General features: G+C 48.4%; 1 protein-coding gene across 1 annotated transcript in view; it reads right to left on the bottom strand.

Moving 5' to 3' along the window:
* Positions 1 to 17,500, bottom strand: part of sema6bb (sema domain, transmembrane domain (TM), and cytoplasmic domain, (semaphorin) 6Bb) — a 235,383-nt gene that overhangs the window by 88,102 nt on the left and 129,781 nt on the right. Inside the window, exons 5-6 of the mRNA XM_063201621.1 lie at positions 9,865 to 9,925; positions 9,263 to 9,325 (exon numbers count right to left, since the gene is read on the bottom strand). Coding sequence (XP_063057691.1) covers positions 9,263 to 9,325; positions 9,865 to 9,925 — 124 coding nt within the window. The remainder of the gene's footprint in view (positions 1 to 9,262; positions 9,326 to 9,864; positions 9,926 to 17,500) is intronic.

Raw genomic sequence — 17,500 nt, 5'->3', positions numbered from 1 at the left:
GGCCCCTTCCCTAATAATTCAAAGAGAAAAAAGGGGCCCCGATTCTCTCTTTACCTAGGGCAACAAAATACCATGAAACGGCCCCTGTCTAAGCTCGGGGGTCTCCGGTCCTACCGAGAGACGCCTTTTGCTGTCTATGTAAGCGGTTCCATAATCAATCACCCGTTAATGGGTGGCCCTGTTTAAAGCCAAGCCGGTGGCCGAAGGGGGATAATTCAGGCCTGGCGTACGGTATTCTCCTCCTCTCACAGCTGTAATGTGTGATACGCTCGCAAAAACGCCTCTCCTCCTCGATCTGATCCACAGTTTCTGGGGGCCATTGGGTCAGCTTTGTTGTTTTTTTACGATGATGAGGTGATGGTTTGGGATGGTGTGAGATGGTGTATGCGTGTTTGTGTGTGTGTGTGGGCAGGGGGGCTGTGTGTGTGTGTGTGTGTGTGTGTGTGTGTGTGTGTGTGTGTGTGTGTGTGTGTGTGTGCGTGTGTGTGTGTGTATGTGTGACGTGTGTGTCTGCATGTGGACAGTGGAGGATGGAGGATGTCAGGTTTTATCCATTAAAAGCTGCTACACCACCATGATTTTGCAAGCTAAGCAGAACATACCGTAAAAAAACCTGACCCCTGACACAAACAGATGAAAAACGGAAAAAGTCACACAAATCATCCTAATGATAGCGACTTTAAAAAATGCTTTTTAGGTGGGTTTGAACCAGCATTTGAGTTGCCCCTGAACCCGCGTGTGAATCCCATACTGCAGCTGAAGGGCGAGTGAGCTGAAAGGTCGGCCATATCTGGGTTCAATAACCAAACAAATTACACCTCTTCCTGCCATGGGTTGTTTGCCGTGATTTGATTACGGCTCCGACCGGCCAAAATTTGTTTTCCCATATTGAGGGCCGGGACTGTGTATGTGTGTGTGTGTGTGTGCATGTTTGTGTGTGTGCGTGCGTGTTTGTGTGTGTGTGTGTTTGTCTGTGTGTGTCTGTGAGTGTGAGTGTGAGTGTGAGTGTGAGTGTGTGTGTGTGTGTGTGTGTGTGTGTGTGTGTGTGTGTGTGTGTGTGTGTGTGTGTGTGTGTGTGTGTGTGTGTGTGCGTGTTTGTGTGTGTGTGTGCGTGTTTGTGTGTAAGTGTGTGTTTGTCTGTGTGTGTCTGTCAGTGTGAGTGTGAGTGTGAGTGTGAGTGTGTGTGTATTTGTGTGTGTGTGTGTGTGTGTGTGTGTGTGTGTGTGTGTGTGTGTGTGTGTGTGTGTGTGTGTGTGTGTGTGTGTTTCTTGTGTCCTTGGGCATGCCTTTGTATTCGGTTCCACAGACCAGATAGTGTGGCATGAAGAACAAATAGCATAATGTGATATAAAATGTGTGTGTGTGTGGTGTGTGTAAAATCATGGTTTGCTTCCAAAGGCTCACCATTATGTGTGATGTGATGTGTGTGTGAGTGCATGTGTCACATACAGTACTGTGTGTGTGTGTATGTGTCTGTGTCTGTGTCTGTGTCTGTGTCTGTGTCTGTGTGTGTGTGTGTGTGTGTGTGTGTGAGAGAGAGAGAGAGAGAGAGAGAGAGAGAGAGAGAGAGAGAGAGAGAGAGAGAGAGAGAGAGAAGGAGAGAGAGAGAGAGAGAGAGAGAGAGAGAGAATGTGTGTGTGTGCACGCGCACGCGTGTTCGGAGAGTGTATTCAGAGTGTCCATGGACAGTGTCAGGATAACCCACTGACAGCATGTAGTGAGGTCAAACTCTATTTAAAGATGGCAGGGGGTAGTGTGTGTGCGTGCGTGTGTGTGAGTGTGTGTGTGTGTGTGTGTGTGTGTGTGTGTGTGTGTGTGTGTGTGTGTGTGTGTGTGTGTGTGTGTGTGTGTGTGTGTGTGTGTGTGTGTGTGTGTGTGTGTGTGTGTGTGTGTGTGTAGGGGAGATCACTAAATGAAGCCTGTGTTATCTGAGCTCACTGAGTGAACTTGGTCAGCCAGCCACGGATGTCCTCTGTGTGGTTGTGTGTGTGTGCATGTGTGTGTGTGTGTGTGTGTGTGTGTGTGTGTGTGTGTGTGTGTGTGTGTGTGTGTGTGTGTGTGTGTGTGTGTGTGTGTGTGTGTGTGTGTGTGTGTGTGTGTGTGTGTGTGTGTGTGTGTGTGTGTGTGTGTGTGTGTGTGTGTGTGTGTGTGTGTGTATGCATGTTTGTGCATGTGTGTCTGTGTCTGTGTGTCTGTGTGGATCTGTGAGTGTGTATAAATGTGTGTGTACTAGTTGGGTAAAGATGAAGCACGTGTCAGCTCTGCTTTGGTATAAGTAGCGTGGATGATATTTAGTGTAAGCACGAGTGGCCCTAGGATAAGCCCCTGAAAAAGTTTCCGTGACATGCCCCATTACCCTGCACTGTCCAGCCCTGCAAGACACACAGAAGCACAGGCAGGCTGATCAGGGCCGCATTCATGCACAGGCTACTCTAGCCTAGATATGGCAGCAGCCAGTGTTGCCAGATTGGGTGGTTTCCCGCCCACTTGGGGTGCTTAGGATGGTCGTCTGCTGGTAAAACTGGGTAAAAACAGGGTATTTTTGGCAGGTTTTTCTGCATATTTATGGCCATGAAATCAACAGAATTTGGATCAAATTGGGCTGTATTTAGGTGCTTCTAAGCAGGTTTCAAGAAATCATCAAGACACATCTGCCACGGGAGCCCCTATCAGCCGGAAGTAAAAGAATCACAAAATTGTGACATGATGCAATATTGGCAAATTCATCTGTTGTGTTCAGTGCAGTTGGTAAACACGTTATCCTTAATTCCTAGCTTGTAATTATGACACTGTCTACGTATATCTGTTACACATTTTGCCTTCCAGAGGGGCCCACAGCAACGTGTAGCCTAGGGGCCCCTGGTCCTCTTAATCCGGCCTTGAGGCTGATAGTGCTGGTGGTATAAGGGATGGTGAAGGAGATGTGGTACTGAATGGGTGAGGGCTTATACTGGGGGATGGAGGAGATAATTGGTATTACGATGACGTGATGCTGCCAGGACCTTCCAGGAAGTCAGTGTTGCCCTCCCACGTCCTGGCACACGGACTGGCTTCTTCTGGCTGCCTCATCATCTCCCTGTTCATTCCCCTGTTCTCTCTCTCTCTCTCTCTCTCTCTCATGCTCTCTACTTCTGTCTCTTGCTTTCAGCCTCCTTCTCCCGCTTGCTTCTTTTTCGCCATCATTCTTTGCCCCCTCTCTCTCCCTCTGCCTCTCCCTCTGCCTCTCTATCTCTCTCTCTCTATTTTTCTCTCTCATCCTTCCTTCCATCCCTCCCTCCCTCTTCATGTCTTCATGTTAATTTCTGCCATTCGGTGGTGGTCAGCCTCCTTCTCTCGCTTGCTCATTTTTCGCCATCATTCTTTGCCCCCTCTCTCTCCCCCTCTCTCTTATTTTTTCTGTCCCTCCCTCTCTCTCCCCTCTCTATTTCTCTTTCTCTCTCTGTCTCTGTCCCTCCCTCCATCCATCCCTCCCTTCCTCTTCCTGTCCTCATGTTAATTTCTGCCTCTCGTCTGTCGTGGTGTGACCTGTGTGTTGTTGACTCTGATTGTCAAAAGTGCTCATGTCTGCCGCGCCGCTCTGCACTCCAGGCACAAGTGACAGGAGATGCAGACGAGGGTGACCAAGGGACTGCATTAACTATGCCACTTAATCAACACAGAGCAGCCTGCGGGGAGCGGCTGTTTGCTTGCTTGCTTGTGTGTGTGTGTGTGCGTGTGTGTGCGTGTACGTGTGCGTGTGTGTAAGAGAGAGACAGAGAGAGAGAAAGAAAGAGTCAGAGAGCAAGAGAGCAAGAGAGAAAGAGAGAAGGAAAGAAAGAAAGAAAGAAAGAAAGAAAGAAAGAAAGAAAGAAAGAAAGAAAGAAAGAAAGAAAGAAAGAAAGAAAGAAAAATAAAGAGAGAGAAAGACAGAGCCTGAGACTTAATGTTTGTTGACTGTGAAATGAGCAGAAATGTATTTCTCTGTGTGTGTTCGCTTGTTTTGCTTAAGTGTGTGTTTCTGTTTTCAGTGTGCACATTTGTGTGTGCCAGTGTGTGCTCCTGCTGTTGTGTTGTCTTAGTCAGCATGAGACGGAGTCTAATCCACCCCTCGCTGTCTCCCTCTCCCTCTCTCTCTCTCTCTCTCTCTCTCTCTCTCTCTCTCTCTCTCTCTCTCTCTCTCTCTCTCTCTCTCTCTCTCTCTCTCTCTGTCTCTCTCTCCTCCCAGCCTCTCCTCCTCTGTCTCTGTTGTGTTTGGTGCTCCTCTCTCTCCTCCTCTGCACTCTTTCTCTACCATCTCTCTCTCTCTCTCTCTCTCTCTCTCTCTCTCTCTCTCTCTCTCTCTCTCTCTCTCTCTCTTTCTCTCTCTCTAGCACCAGTTTATCTGGGAGGAAAAGCCCTTCAATGAGGACAAGGATGATGAGGATGATGATGATGATCATGAGTGACGCTACACACCACTAACGAGCTTTTTCCCTTGCAAGAGAGAACAGAGCGATGGGTAAACACTGGCTCTTTAAAATGGCTACCCATCAAGTACCCTACTGGTGCTACACTGCATGTATTCGGTATATTCCGTTCTAGCTTTAAAATGGCTACCCATGAAGAGACACTATATTGCAGAGATGGTTAATGGCATCTACTTGTAGTACGAGGTATGTTTCAGCCATAAAATGGCTACCCATGGAGACACTATGAGCAGAGATGGTTAATGACGTTGTATACGATCTTTACCATAAGTGTGGAACACATGCTACTTCCATAAAGTAGGACACCGAACAGGAGAGAGGGAGAAAAAAAAGGTCAAAGAGAGGTTTAGGCCCACTGGCTCTGGTATGTTCCCTTAGGCAACGTGCGTGTTATAAATTATGTTGTATTATGATAATAGCCCTATACTCTCTCTACCACCTCCCAGTAGGTGCTCAAAGGAATTGGCACACATGGAGTCATAAAATGGCTCCCCTACAGAGGCACAATAGCCCAGTATAGGATGGAGGACCATGTATTTATCACGTTTTGCTTGCTTGCTTGCTTGCTTGTGTTGCCTCCTTATAGGAAAGCCAACCGTCCGGGGCCCAGGAAAAAAGGGGGCCCTGGATTGTGTCCCTTATTGCATTGGATGGGCAGTTATGGGTAAGTGGTTAGTGGCACAAACATTTCACTTGTCACGGGCCCAGGAAGAAAGGCATGCAGGATTATGTCCTTATTGCATTGGACGAACAGTCATGGGTAAGTGGTTAGGGCGTCAGACTTGTATCCCAATGGTTGCTGGTTCGACTCTCGACCCGCCAGGTTGGTGTTGGGAGTAATTCAGATTACTTTGTTTCCTGGGTCTAGCCAAAGCTGTCAGCAGCCCTGCCTCCGTAGACCCTCTTACTGCAGCAGGGGTCGCCGGCGACCCTATTCCCTTGCTGAAAATGCTTAACTACATCATAACAACATTGCTGTGACATTACAGAGAGCCGTAGTGCTGCGCTAAGGTTTTAAGAGCATCGCTTTTGCTAGCTGCACTTCTCTGCAATGTGGCCCATCTCTCAGTGTGACTACCCTGCTGTGTGACTGCAGAAAGCATTAAGAAAAAAACACCTGCGCCACAGGGGGTGAAAAAAGAGGAAATTAAATAAAATAAGAGGAGGGGAAAGAAGCCTCCAATATTTTCGGTGAGCACGTAGAGGGGCTCTTCCATTTTTTTTTTCAGAACGCAGCGTGGTCTTGGGACCTGGGCTGAGAACAATGCTGATCAAATAATCCGCCAAGCAACACGGAACATCGCAGTCTTAAAATGCCTGCTTAAGAATTCCCTATGAGGATTTCATATTTTTTTCTCCTTTTGCTTTTGTTTTCCAACTCGTGCTGACGCGCCCTTGGTCTTGGCAGTGTTCCAGTCAGCACGTGTGTGTGTGTGTGTGTGTGTGTGTGTGTGTGTGTGTGTGTGTGTGTGTGTGTGTGTGTGTGTGTGTGTGTGTGTGTGTGTGTGTGTGTGTGTGTGTGTGTGTGTGTGTGTGTGTATGTCTGTGTGTGTGCCTGTGTGTTTGTGCGTGTGCCTGTGTGAATGCCTGCAGTGTGCTTTTGTATTTGCTTGTGTTTGTATCCAAAATCTTCAGGGTATCTGAGTCAACCTGCAACAACAACGAAAAAATGCTGCACATTTATGGTTCACCACAAGGACAGATGGAGGGAAAGAGAGAAACGGGAGGAGAAAAGAAAAAAGGGCTGCTGAGCAAGAGTGAGGAGGGCAAGGGAGGAAAGGATATTGAATTTCCCACCCAATTACGGGGAATATGCCCTTTCTGATCAGCCAACCAGAAATATTTAATTACAAAACCAATTACCCCAGTGGGCAACGTATCACGTCTGACGAGACCTCCCCAGCCAGCCGCCTAAAACACGCCCCATAGGAGCAAGCCCTGAACAGGGTGACGCAAGGAGTGAACGCAAGGAGTGAGACGGTGAGCGAACAAGTGAGTGGGTGACAGAGAGAGGAAGAGTGAGAGAGGGAGATTGAAGGAAGACGAAAGGGGAAGAGAAAGAGTCTGCCTTTCTTTATCACTCTTCACCAGTCTCTCACCTGGAGAGAGAGAGAGGCAGAGTGAGAGAGAGAGAGAGAGAGAGAGAGAGAGACAGAGAGAGAGAGAGAGAGAGAGAGAGAGACTCCTCATCAGTCTCCCACCTAAGAGAGGGGGACAGAGAGAGAGAGAGAGAGAGAGAGAGAGAGAGAGAGAGAGAGAGAGAGAGAGAGAGAGAGAGAGAGAGAGTAAGAGAAAAAGAGAGAGAGATTTCTCCTTTGCTCCTTCTAATCCCCCTCATTGACTCCTCTTTTCCTCTGCTGCTCTACTATCTCGTCCTCCTCTTCCTGTTTCTCCATGGCCCTGTCTGTCTTTCTCAGTTTTCAAATGGCCTTAATTGGCTTGGCAAGTAAGTGGACATCTGTATTGCCAAAGCAATTGCTGCATACAGTGGACGGAACATAAAAATACAGGACATACTAGACGCAACGACACATGATACAGCTCTCTCTCTCTCTCTCTCTCTCTCTCTCTCTCTCTCTCTCTCTCTCTCTCTCTCTCTCTCTCTCTCTCTCCCTCTCGTAACCCATTATCATTCCAGACTCTTACTGTACATGCATTCCGTCTCTCCGTCGTTACAACTCCATCCCTCAAACTCAAATTTCATGAAGTTTGCAGGAGTGATTGGGGTGTAGTATAACCCAATCCACCAGCGTAATGCAACAAGAAAATAATAACATCAGCTTGTTACTGAATTTGACTGCAGTGCACAGAGACCATTTTGCTCTTCCACATTCAACATCTTCCCCTCACCAGGGCTGTATTAATGCACAGGCTAGGCAGGTCTGCAGTCTATGGGCCTCCACCTGCCAGGGGGCCCCTGATTGGCCAACGCGAAATTGAGTTGTGGCAATGCAATATTGAACAAATTCATCTATCGTGTGGAGTACAGTTGGTAGATATGTTATCCTTAATTACTAACTGCTGATTATGGCACTGTCTACGTAAATTTGTGTGAAATTTACTTTCGGGTGGGGGGGCACAGCAACCTGTAGCCTATATGGCCCCAGGCCATCTCAATCTGTCCCTGCCCCTCACCTCTCTTTCTCTTCTCCCCCTGTCACTTTTCCCTCTTTTCTCCCCTTAGACTTTGCTTTTGTCTGTCCATATCTTTTCGGCAAGCCTCTTCTTTCTTCTACTCATTCTTTACCTTTCTCCTTTTCACATTCCACTCTTTTCTCTGGAGCGCCATTCTGCTTGATCCTTTTTTTCTTTTCATGCTCCACCCGGCCCTTTTCTCTTTCCGTCGCTCTCCCTTCCCTTCTCTTTTATCTTCCCAACCCTGACCCCCTGATCCCCCCTCTCTCTATCTCTCTTTCTTCCCTCAGGACCAGGTGTAGGTAGAAACTGGAAGCTTTGGGTCATCCACTAATTCATATCCCTCCCTTTCTCTTCTCTTCTCATCTTTTCTCTTTCTCTGTCTGTTCCCTGACTCTTTTTTTTGTTTCTGTCCATCTCTTGGCTCTCTCCATTGTGCGTTTTGTCTCCGGGTGTCTCTCACACTCAGATTCAGTGTCAGGTGTTACTTTCATTGTGGAATAAGTCATTTTTTCGCCTCCTTTTTTCCCCCTGGCTTGACCGCCTCTCGCCCCCTCCCACACACACTATCCTTCCAATTGCCCACCTCACACACATCTCCCCCCATCTCTCTAACTCTCTCTTCCCCTCTTTTCTTCTCCACCTGTCTGTATCCCTCGCTTGCTCTCCACTGCCTGTAGGGGATAAACTATCCTGGCCAGCTCCTGGCCTCCTCTACTGTTGTGAGAGCAGAGACCCCCTGCCTCTCCTCTCGCCAGCTCAGCAGCGCTGTTTGAAGCCAGGGAGGATAGGAGGAGAGAGAGGGAATGAAAGAGAGAGAGAGATGGAGGAGAGATGGGATGAAGAGAGAGAGGGAAAGGGAGAAACACATGAGGGAGAGATGGGATGAAGAAGAGGTGGTAGAAAGCGAAAGAGCGAGAGAGAAAGAGACTAAACTGGAAAAGAGAGACACAAGGAGTGAAACATTGTGAGGAGAGAGAAGGAAAGGGCAGAGGGCATTGGAGAGAGGGGAGAGAAAATGAAAGCAGGGGAGAGGGGAAGATACAGGTGATTAAGAGCAGTGTGTATTTGTGTGTGTGTGTGTGTGTGTGTGTGTGTGTGTGTGTGTGTGTGTGTGTGTGTGTGTGTGTGTGTGTGTGTGTGTGTGTGTGTGTGTGTGTGTGTGTGTGTGTGTGTGTGTGTGTGTGTGTCTGCATTTGTGTGCGTATGTGTGTGTATCTGTGAGAGTGTATGGATGTCTGAGCTGAGCGCAAGCGTGTGTGCGTGTGTGTCTGTATCTATGTGTCTGTGTTTGTGTATCACATTCAACCTAGCTAGAAAGACTTTCAAAATCCCCAAGTCCAAACCTTTTCATTCTAAAGGGCACGGATAAACAACATGTATACTTCCTGCTGGATGTCAAGGGCGGTGGGTGGGGAGGCTGATGCTTACACATGAACACACACTCCGCTCATCTACTTCCCACCGTATATATAGAAACTGTTCAGATTTCAGTTTTCATCACATGACCTTGGACATTGGATGTGGTTTTGTGTGTGTGTGTGTGTGTGTGTGTGTGTGTGTGTGTGTGTGTGTGTGTGTGTGTGTGTGTGTGTGTGTGTGTGTGTGTGTGTGTGTGTGTGTGTGTGTGTGTGTGCACGCGCATGCGCCAGTGTGCTCTTTCTTGTGTATCTGCTTCTTACCTCATGCTTGCCCTTCATCCTACATACTCGAATGTCATTTCTGGCAGACTCCCAGGTTCTCTTCTGTAACAGACAGACAAAAACAAAAATAGGCAGTTGGATAACATGGCCATCACTTCTATTCAACTCCCATGTTCTACTTTGTAATGACCAGACAAACAAACAGACTGAAGTGACATAACACAGCCATCATGGCTGCTCCTGAAAGCTCAGTGTCACCAATGTACTGTACCACACGACAACACAACAATATAATCTCTCAAAATGGCTGACATGTTGGGTGAAGGTTGAATGTGTAGCTGTGGGGTTAATATGTTATGTTATGTGTATATCTGCTGCTGTACACAATCATTTCTTTTGGAATGAACAATACATCTCTACTGTACTTTATCGTCTTTGCGCAGATGGGCCATTCACGCTCTGCTGAAAAGCTCTACATCATAACAAAATTGCAATGACATTACAGAGAGCATTAAGGAACATATTTGATAACAGTTACAATTTTGGTGACAAAGAAGTTATAGGATCTGCGCAAAGGGGTTAAACATGCTCGGCATTAGCATTAGTATGCACAGCTAATGAGCGTTAGCTTCGCCACTGACCTTGCTGTAGAACATCTCATCTCCCACCACGTTGTCCAGCTCCACGCGGAACAGGTCATCCCTGAAATACACACACAGACAGAAGAATATTAAGTTGTAAACACAAACAAATGAGAAAATATACACATATGGCTACTTTACAGAAGCAACCACTCTCCTCTGCACCATTGAAATGGTCGCCCCTTAAAAGATGCAGACAGCGGAATAGTCAAACAAATCAACAAACAAGAAAATAAACACACACACGCGCACGCACGCACACGCACACACACACACACACACACACACACACACACACACACACACACACACACACACACACACACACACACACACACACACACACACACACACAACAAAAAAACAACCCCTCTCCTGTGAGCCATGGAAACGGGGTTCCTGCCCTATTTTATCTGACAGATCCAGAAATAAATGTGCGGTGCATTAGGCACAGTGGGGTGATGTGATAAAGCTGTTTACTGTAGCACTGCTATCCTGGCAATGCTGCTGACGATGGAGGTTACAGCCACCAGTGGAGACACGAATCCTCCAGCCTCTCTCTCTCTCTCTCTCTCTCTCTCTCTCTCTCTCTCTCTCTCTCTCTCTCTCTCTCTCTCTCTCTCTCTCTATCTCTCTCTCTCGCTCTCTCTCTCGCTCTCCGAGAGCTCCTGTAGCTTTGTTGATATGGGCTTGTAAAGGCTATATACTAAGAGAGAAGTCTCGCAAGGGAGTACACAATGCACACATTTTGCCCTTACCTATATGGCTTTCACTGTTCGGGTCTGATAACTGTGGCATTTTTTTCCTTTCCCACATTCTCAGGGGTGTGCCCAGCTGGCTAAATTTAGTAGCCTACCGTATACCTCAGTCAGGAGGTTGGACAGGACAAAAAGTTGAATTATATGGCTGATTTAAATCACATCATTGCCGATTTTTCAGAACTCTACTTCTGAGCCTCATACAGCCTTGGAGAGAAAATGGAAGCTCTCCGAAGGTCGGGCATTATACTGTATAATATATTGCATTCGTGCTATTCTCTCGCTATTCAACCACACAATACATTCAGCAAATTCACTCTGTTCCCCCATGCCTATGGTGACGACATGCACTGCACCTTGGACTAATGACTCTTGCTTAGGCCTTGGTGCAGATACTGTATATAAGTAGCTAGTGAATAAGAGCAGGGTAAGAGAGAAGAATTGAGAGCAGGAGAATGAGGCAACGAATGAATGAGCACACAGGATCAGGAGCAGCAGACGTGCAGCTTGGTGGTAGTGAGGGGGTGGGTGGATGGGAGAGGGGAACTGGTCAGGTCAGGGGTGCAACTACTCATTTCCAGGGGGGTATGCAAGAACTATTTTGGTGCCCCCCCACCCAAAAAAAAACGACTTAATAATTATTTGGCGCCCTCCAACGCCCTCTCTTTGGCGCCCCCCTCTCTCTGGCGCCCCCCTGCAACGCATACGTCGCATATACTGTAGTTGCGCCCCTGGGTCAGGTTGATGGGGGGTAATGAGGAGTGGGGGGGGTAGGCAGGGTAATGGCGGTGAGAGAGGAGGCGGTGGTGGTGGTGGTGGTGGGGGGGTGATGCTTGCATAGTGATCAAGCGTAGAGAACAGGGCAGATAGGTGTGTGCGTTTGTGCGTGTTTCAGTGTGCATGTACGTGTATGTACTGTATGTGTGTCTGTGTGCATGCATGTGTGCGTGTGTGCAGGTGAATGTGTGTGCGTGTGCTTGCATACATGCATGTGTTTTCAAGTATTAGTACGCAAGCACATGCGCATATCAACATGGGCCAGAAGCAGAAGCCAAAGCAACAGCAGCAGCAACAACCACAACCACAGCAGCAGCCTCAGCACCAAAGCAGCAGCAGCAGCAGCAGCAGCCGGTCTCCTCCCCGCCCAGCCCGCGTGCACTGGAGTCCCAGCCTCCCTCACCTCCGTCAGCCCGAGACCCCTTTTAGAAGCGGCCTAATCTGTAAATCTGCCGCGGTTTGTGTTATTGCAGCAGCGTGATCGATCTTATCGCACCCCGACCGCTCTCACTCTGTCTCCCATCTGTGCTCTGCCTCCCTGCCTCCCTGCCCGCCTGCCCGCCTGCCTGCCTGCTTGTGTTGTGTGGGGAGAGGTGCGGAGAGAGAGAGAGACAAGGGCCGGTGTCTTTTTTTTTTCCCCCTTCATCCGAGCGGCGAAACAATAAATTATTCAGAAGTAAATAAGTCCTTTGGGCTTATTTGCAAGAAGAATCCCCTCATGGTCCTTGTCAGTGTTTTTTTTTCTTTTTCCTCCTCTTTTTTTCTCCCTATGTACAAAGCGGCCCGGCCTTACAGTATAGTCCCCGAAGTGCCCAGAGGGTAAAATTACCACACCCAGTCCCCGTACCCTGGGCCCTTTTTACTTATTCAGCAAGGTCAAAGTGTGAAAAGGATGCTAACAATCACGCCGGGGTGAGTTAACAGGGAGGGAGGGTAACTTCATCCATCCTACTCAGGGCCGCATTCATGCACAGGCTAGATATGGCTGCAGCCTAGGGGCCCCACCTACCAGGGGCACCCGGATTGTGGAAAAGGGACAAATTGGGGAATTGTGACACAATGCAATATTGAAAAATGTATCTGTTGTGTTCAGTATAGTTGGTAGACATGCTATCCTTAATTCCTTGTAATTATCGTATGACACTGTCCTTGTGAATTTGTTTCGAAACCCCTTTGGGGGGGGGGGGGGGGGTGCTCACAGCAATCTGTAGCCTAGGGGGCCCCAGGCCATCGTAATCTGGCACTGATTCTACTGCTCTACAGCACTGGCTGTGGCTGGCCACCATTAACATACGAAAATGTGAACGGGACTCCTCCAGTCCTGGCTGCAGTCAATGTGGCCGCCTGCCAGCAACTGTTGCATTTTTTTCACAGGTGGCCGATGAAAATTGTACGGCTTCCCTCCACTTCTTACTTCACTGCTTCTCTCTCTTTTTGTCTATAAATGTCTCTCACTGTTTCTACCTGTCTGTCAACTGTCACTTTCTCCTTTTTTCGTTTTCTCTCTGTTGTGTAAAAGGCCTTTTGCTTTTATGTACTGTCTCTTTATCTCGCAAGTACTCCTCTCTTTATCTGTCTCTGGGTTACCTCATTTAGCGCAGTCTCTATTTCGCTTCCTCTCTCTTTCTTTGCACTTATCTCTTTATTGTCATGTCATCCAGTCTCTTTTCTCTCTTTCTATCTCTTGCTATCTCTCTCTCTCTCTCTCTCTCTCTCTCTCTCTCTCTCTCTCTCCCTCTCTCTCTCTCTCTCTCTCTCTCTCTCTCTCTCTCTCTCTCTCTCTCTATCCATCTCTCTCTCTCTCTCCCTCTCCCTCTCTCTCTCTCTCTCTGCAAAATTAGAGAGGCTGTTCTCATGGCTGGCTATTGACTTGACGCTACTCTTCTGCAACCGATACAACAGCCGGTCTGCTGTGCCAAAGGGGAGCCGCTGCATCCCTCCCTCCCCAGTCAGGTGAGGCCAGGCCAGGGCTCGGTTCCACAGACCTCCCATGTGGCCTGACTCACGCATCTCCTGGTCATTCTTCTGCGCCACCAGGCCTGTTGTCTGTGTCTGCGTCCACACCCTACGGCCACACAATGGGCCAGCCTCTCCCTGGGGTCAGGCTGAGCTCCGGCCTGCAGGTGGCTTAGACCGACAGCTGACAGGCCCGGAGAGGGGCATGTGTGAGTGGGTGGTTGAGTGGGAGTGGGGGTGGGGGTGTGGGTGTGAGAGTGAGAGTGTATGTGTATGTGTGTGGTAGTTCTCCCGAGTGTCTGAAAAGCGTCTGTGCCTGCGTCTGACAGATGCCGTCTACTTCAACACTCTCAGCACGCACGCACACACACACACACACGGACACGGACACGGACACGGACACACACACACACACACACACACACACACACACACACACACACACACACACACACACACACACACACACACACACACACACACACACACACACACACACACACACACACACACACACACACACACACACACACGCAAACACACACGCCAAACCACACACAGCCACACATGTACTCTCTCACCCCGACTAATAACGCCCCTGGGGTCCCTGTGAGGTCACTCTCCCCTGGCCTGCCCTGCCCTGTCTTGACACCTCCAGTCGCCTGAACAACAGGCTTTCTAGAATGTGGCGGAATGTGTTGAGTTTCACTTTTGGACTTAATTGAAAGATGTGACCCCTTCCTCATTTAGAGGGCAAAGGCAGCCTGAGCCGAGTGTGAGAGAGAGAGAGAGAGAGAGAGAGAGAGAGAGAGAGAGAGAGAGAGAGAGAGAGAGAGAGAGAGAGACCCCTGATCAGCTTAGCTCTCCACAGAGACAAGACCTTGGAAATGGGCAGTGATGGGGAACAGTGGCCTCCATTTCCTCTGGATAAAAACAGGGGGATAAGGGCAGGCACAGCTCAGCAAAAGCACTGCCTCTATTCATCTTAGAGCTGTGTGTGGGGGAGTGGGGGAGCAAGCTTCATTTTATTCTTTTTTTTCTTCTTCCGTGATTTTTTTTTGGAGTCCAGCTAGTATTGCTCAGCCTGATCTCACAGAATTCCGTGAAATGAACACGGACCCTTGGGACACGAAATCTGTGGCCGTTTCACACATTTTGCCAAACGTCTGTGTTGGTTTAACGGAAGTGTTTGCCGTGATGGACTCTAACACTAACTCTAACCTTAACCTGTTAGAGAAATTTATTTGGAGAAAAAAATCTTTCAAATTAGAAAAATCTTGAGAGTGCACAAGTTGGAACATCGAGCTGTGGGAATATAGAGAAAGCCCTTATATGGAACTATCACGGAAAGCGTGCACTTCTGTGACACCATCCCAGAGTTTTGGCAAAATCCATGAAACTGCCACAGATTTTGTGTCACAATGGTCCATGTTCATTTTATAGAATTCTGTGAAATCATGTTGTATCTTTACTAGCAAAAATAAATGAATAGAGAAGCAATCATCAAATTTCTTTTTGTTTTTTTAATCGCCTCACAAACGTTTCAGGCTTGCACCCTTCTTCAGTGTGAAATGGCGATTTCCTTACTATCTTTACTAGCCCCATTAAAAGGTCCAGTAAGTCAACATCTGCTTCAGTGGCGGAGTCTAATATCTAATACCTACCTAGTCTAATAATGATGTCCTCTCTCTTCTTCTTTATCCTCATCCTCATCCTCCTCCTTACTCTATCTATCTATCTCTCTCTCTCTCTCTCTCTCTCTCTCTCTCTTTCTCTCTCTCTCTCTCTCTCTCTCTCTCTCTCTCTCTCTCTCTCTCTCTCTCTCTCTCTCTCTCTCTCTCTCTCTCTCTCTTTCCAGAAGGCAATGACAAAAGCCAAGCAAATGGGAGCACTGGAAGTCTCTCTCTCTGTCGTCTGTGCCAATTTCCTGCCTCTCCATCTTCTTGCACCTCCTCCTCCTCTCTTTACCTCTTCAAATTCCTCTGCTATCTACCTATCCCATCACTCTTCTTTATTTGCCTTTTGTGTGTTTGTCTTTCCCTCTCTAATCCCCATCCCTTTTTATTCTCGTCTGTCCTCTCCTCTTCTCCTTCCTCTTCATCATGTCTCTTATCCCATCTCTCGCCCGGGGCACTGTGCAAGACGAGGAAGGGAAGGAGGGAGGCGTATATCGTAGTGTGCTATGCTGCACCTCTCTGCAGGGATGCTGAACTAATATGTCTACATATGCTGAAGCCTTCATGGATTTGGAGCCAGTGTCTGGGGTAAGAGATGAGAAGATGAAGAGGGTTGTAGTGGTGGGGGCTGGTGGTGGTGATAGTTCAGGCTGCGACGATATATGAAGAGCTCTTTTCCAAAAGGATGTAAAGGCTATTTAGCAAATGCATTTTTAATAAATCTTTTTGATTTGTTATTTGATTTTAAGGTAGGATCGGGTTTAAGTCAACCAAATGAAAACAATAAGTCATATTACCTGAGAAGCATAATAAGGAAACATATTTTTGATAGCTTTTGAGCTCTTCATATTGAGGCCAATACTCAGCAGTGGTAAAGTAGATAGTGGTGTAGGGGGGTGGTGGTGGGGAGAGGTGTCCTTCTAGGCAATCAGGCCTGCCTGCCTGCAGATACCCTGCAGAGGCGTCTCTCTCTCTCTCTCTCTCTCTCTCTCTCTCTCTCTCTCTCTCTCTCTCTCTCTCTCTCTCTCTCTCTCTCTCTCTTGTTCCCCTAAGTCCTATACTCCGTCTCCCCGCTCCGCTCCGAGACGCTATGCTAAGTCTAGCAGCCGCACTCAAATCCCCCACGCACTCCGGCGGGGATCGGATAGCTTTCTGACAGTCGGAGCGAAAACAGCCATTATCCCTCGCATTTGCACGCCTCACACAAACACTTTCACTCAAACCCATGCCGACAGGCAAACACACACGCACGCACGCATGCATGCACACACACACTAACACAAACACACACAATTACACACACAGTCATATTCATAAACACACAGCAGGCAGACATAGACTCCTCAGACACACCCACCCTCCCACACACAGACACAGACACAGACACAGACACAGACACAGACACAGACACACACACACACACACACACACACACACACACACACACACACACACACACACACACACACACACACACACACACACACACACACACACACACCGACTACTGTATATTCACCGTCCCACGCTCTCCTGCATTTATAAAGCTGGGCTTGGATTTCACGACCATCTTCCCCACGGGGGAGCAGTTTCTCTCCTCTCCATCTCCATCCTCCCTTCCATTTGTTTAATTACAGCCAGTAAATTAAATACCGTCTGCACAGTCAGTGAGTCAGTGCCACACAGTGGTCGGGATTATTTTTTTATCACTAACTGACTAACTGACCCAAATGTAATAACGTCCGCAGACGACCCCCCTCCCCTCCGACCCCCCCACAGACACCCCACTCTACAGGCCGTCCTTCCCCTGAGTTATGTGACTATTAGAGCAGCTACTAGGTGGGGAGGGCTGGAGCTGGAGCCAGGACTGGGGCTGGAGCCGGGGCTGAAGCTGGAGCCGTCCGAGTTACATTTTGACATATTTATTATGAGGACCCTCGGCGTTGGTCTGTGTAAGTCTTTGCCCAAAGGCCACGCACCAGGTCATTTCCTGACACAGCATGTTGCGTCTTATTAGGGATCCCAGCGGGGCACTACTGCTTCTGGGTAAGTAGGACCACATGTGTATACCCCCCTCCCTCCCTCCCCTCCCTCCCTTCTATTACTCCTCCAGAGAGAAGAGAAGCAAAGGATGAGGGAGTTTTATTTGTGATGTGTCCCAAATATTTACGAGTGTGGCTGGCCTGCCGTCGTGTCCTCCTATCCTGACGTCCTGGCTATCCCCTCTCCTCCCCCTCCCCTTCCTCCTTCGTCTCCCTCCCTTTCTCCCATCGCATGTTTGTGTTTCTAGCAAATCCCAAAAAAACTAATAAGGCTGTTTATTTTGGCTTCACTATTTCCATCTTGGCCCCTCAGGGGCCTGGGAATGGCAGGATGGGATCTAAGGGAGGGTGGTGGGGCACTACGGTACTGCAGGCGACAAATACGAGGCCGGACACAAGTGTCCTTTTCCTCCTCTCTTTCTCCTTG

This window comes from Engraulis encrasicolus, chromosome 6 (genome assembly GCF_034702125.1).
Source record: "Engraulis encrasicolus isolate BLACKSEA-1 chromosome 6, IST_EnEncr_1.0, whole genome shotgun sequence".
NCBI classification, from domain to species: Eukaryota; Metazoa; Chordata; class Actinopteri; order Clupeiformes; family Engraulidae; genus Engraulis; species Engraulis encrasicolus.
The sequence above is the reverse complement of the archived record's forward strand: the minus strand, read 5'-3'. Positions and strand labels throughout refer to the sequence as shown.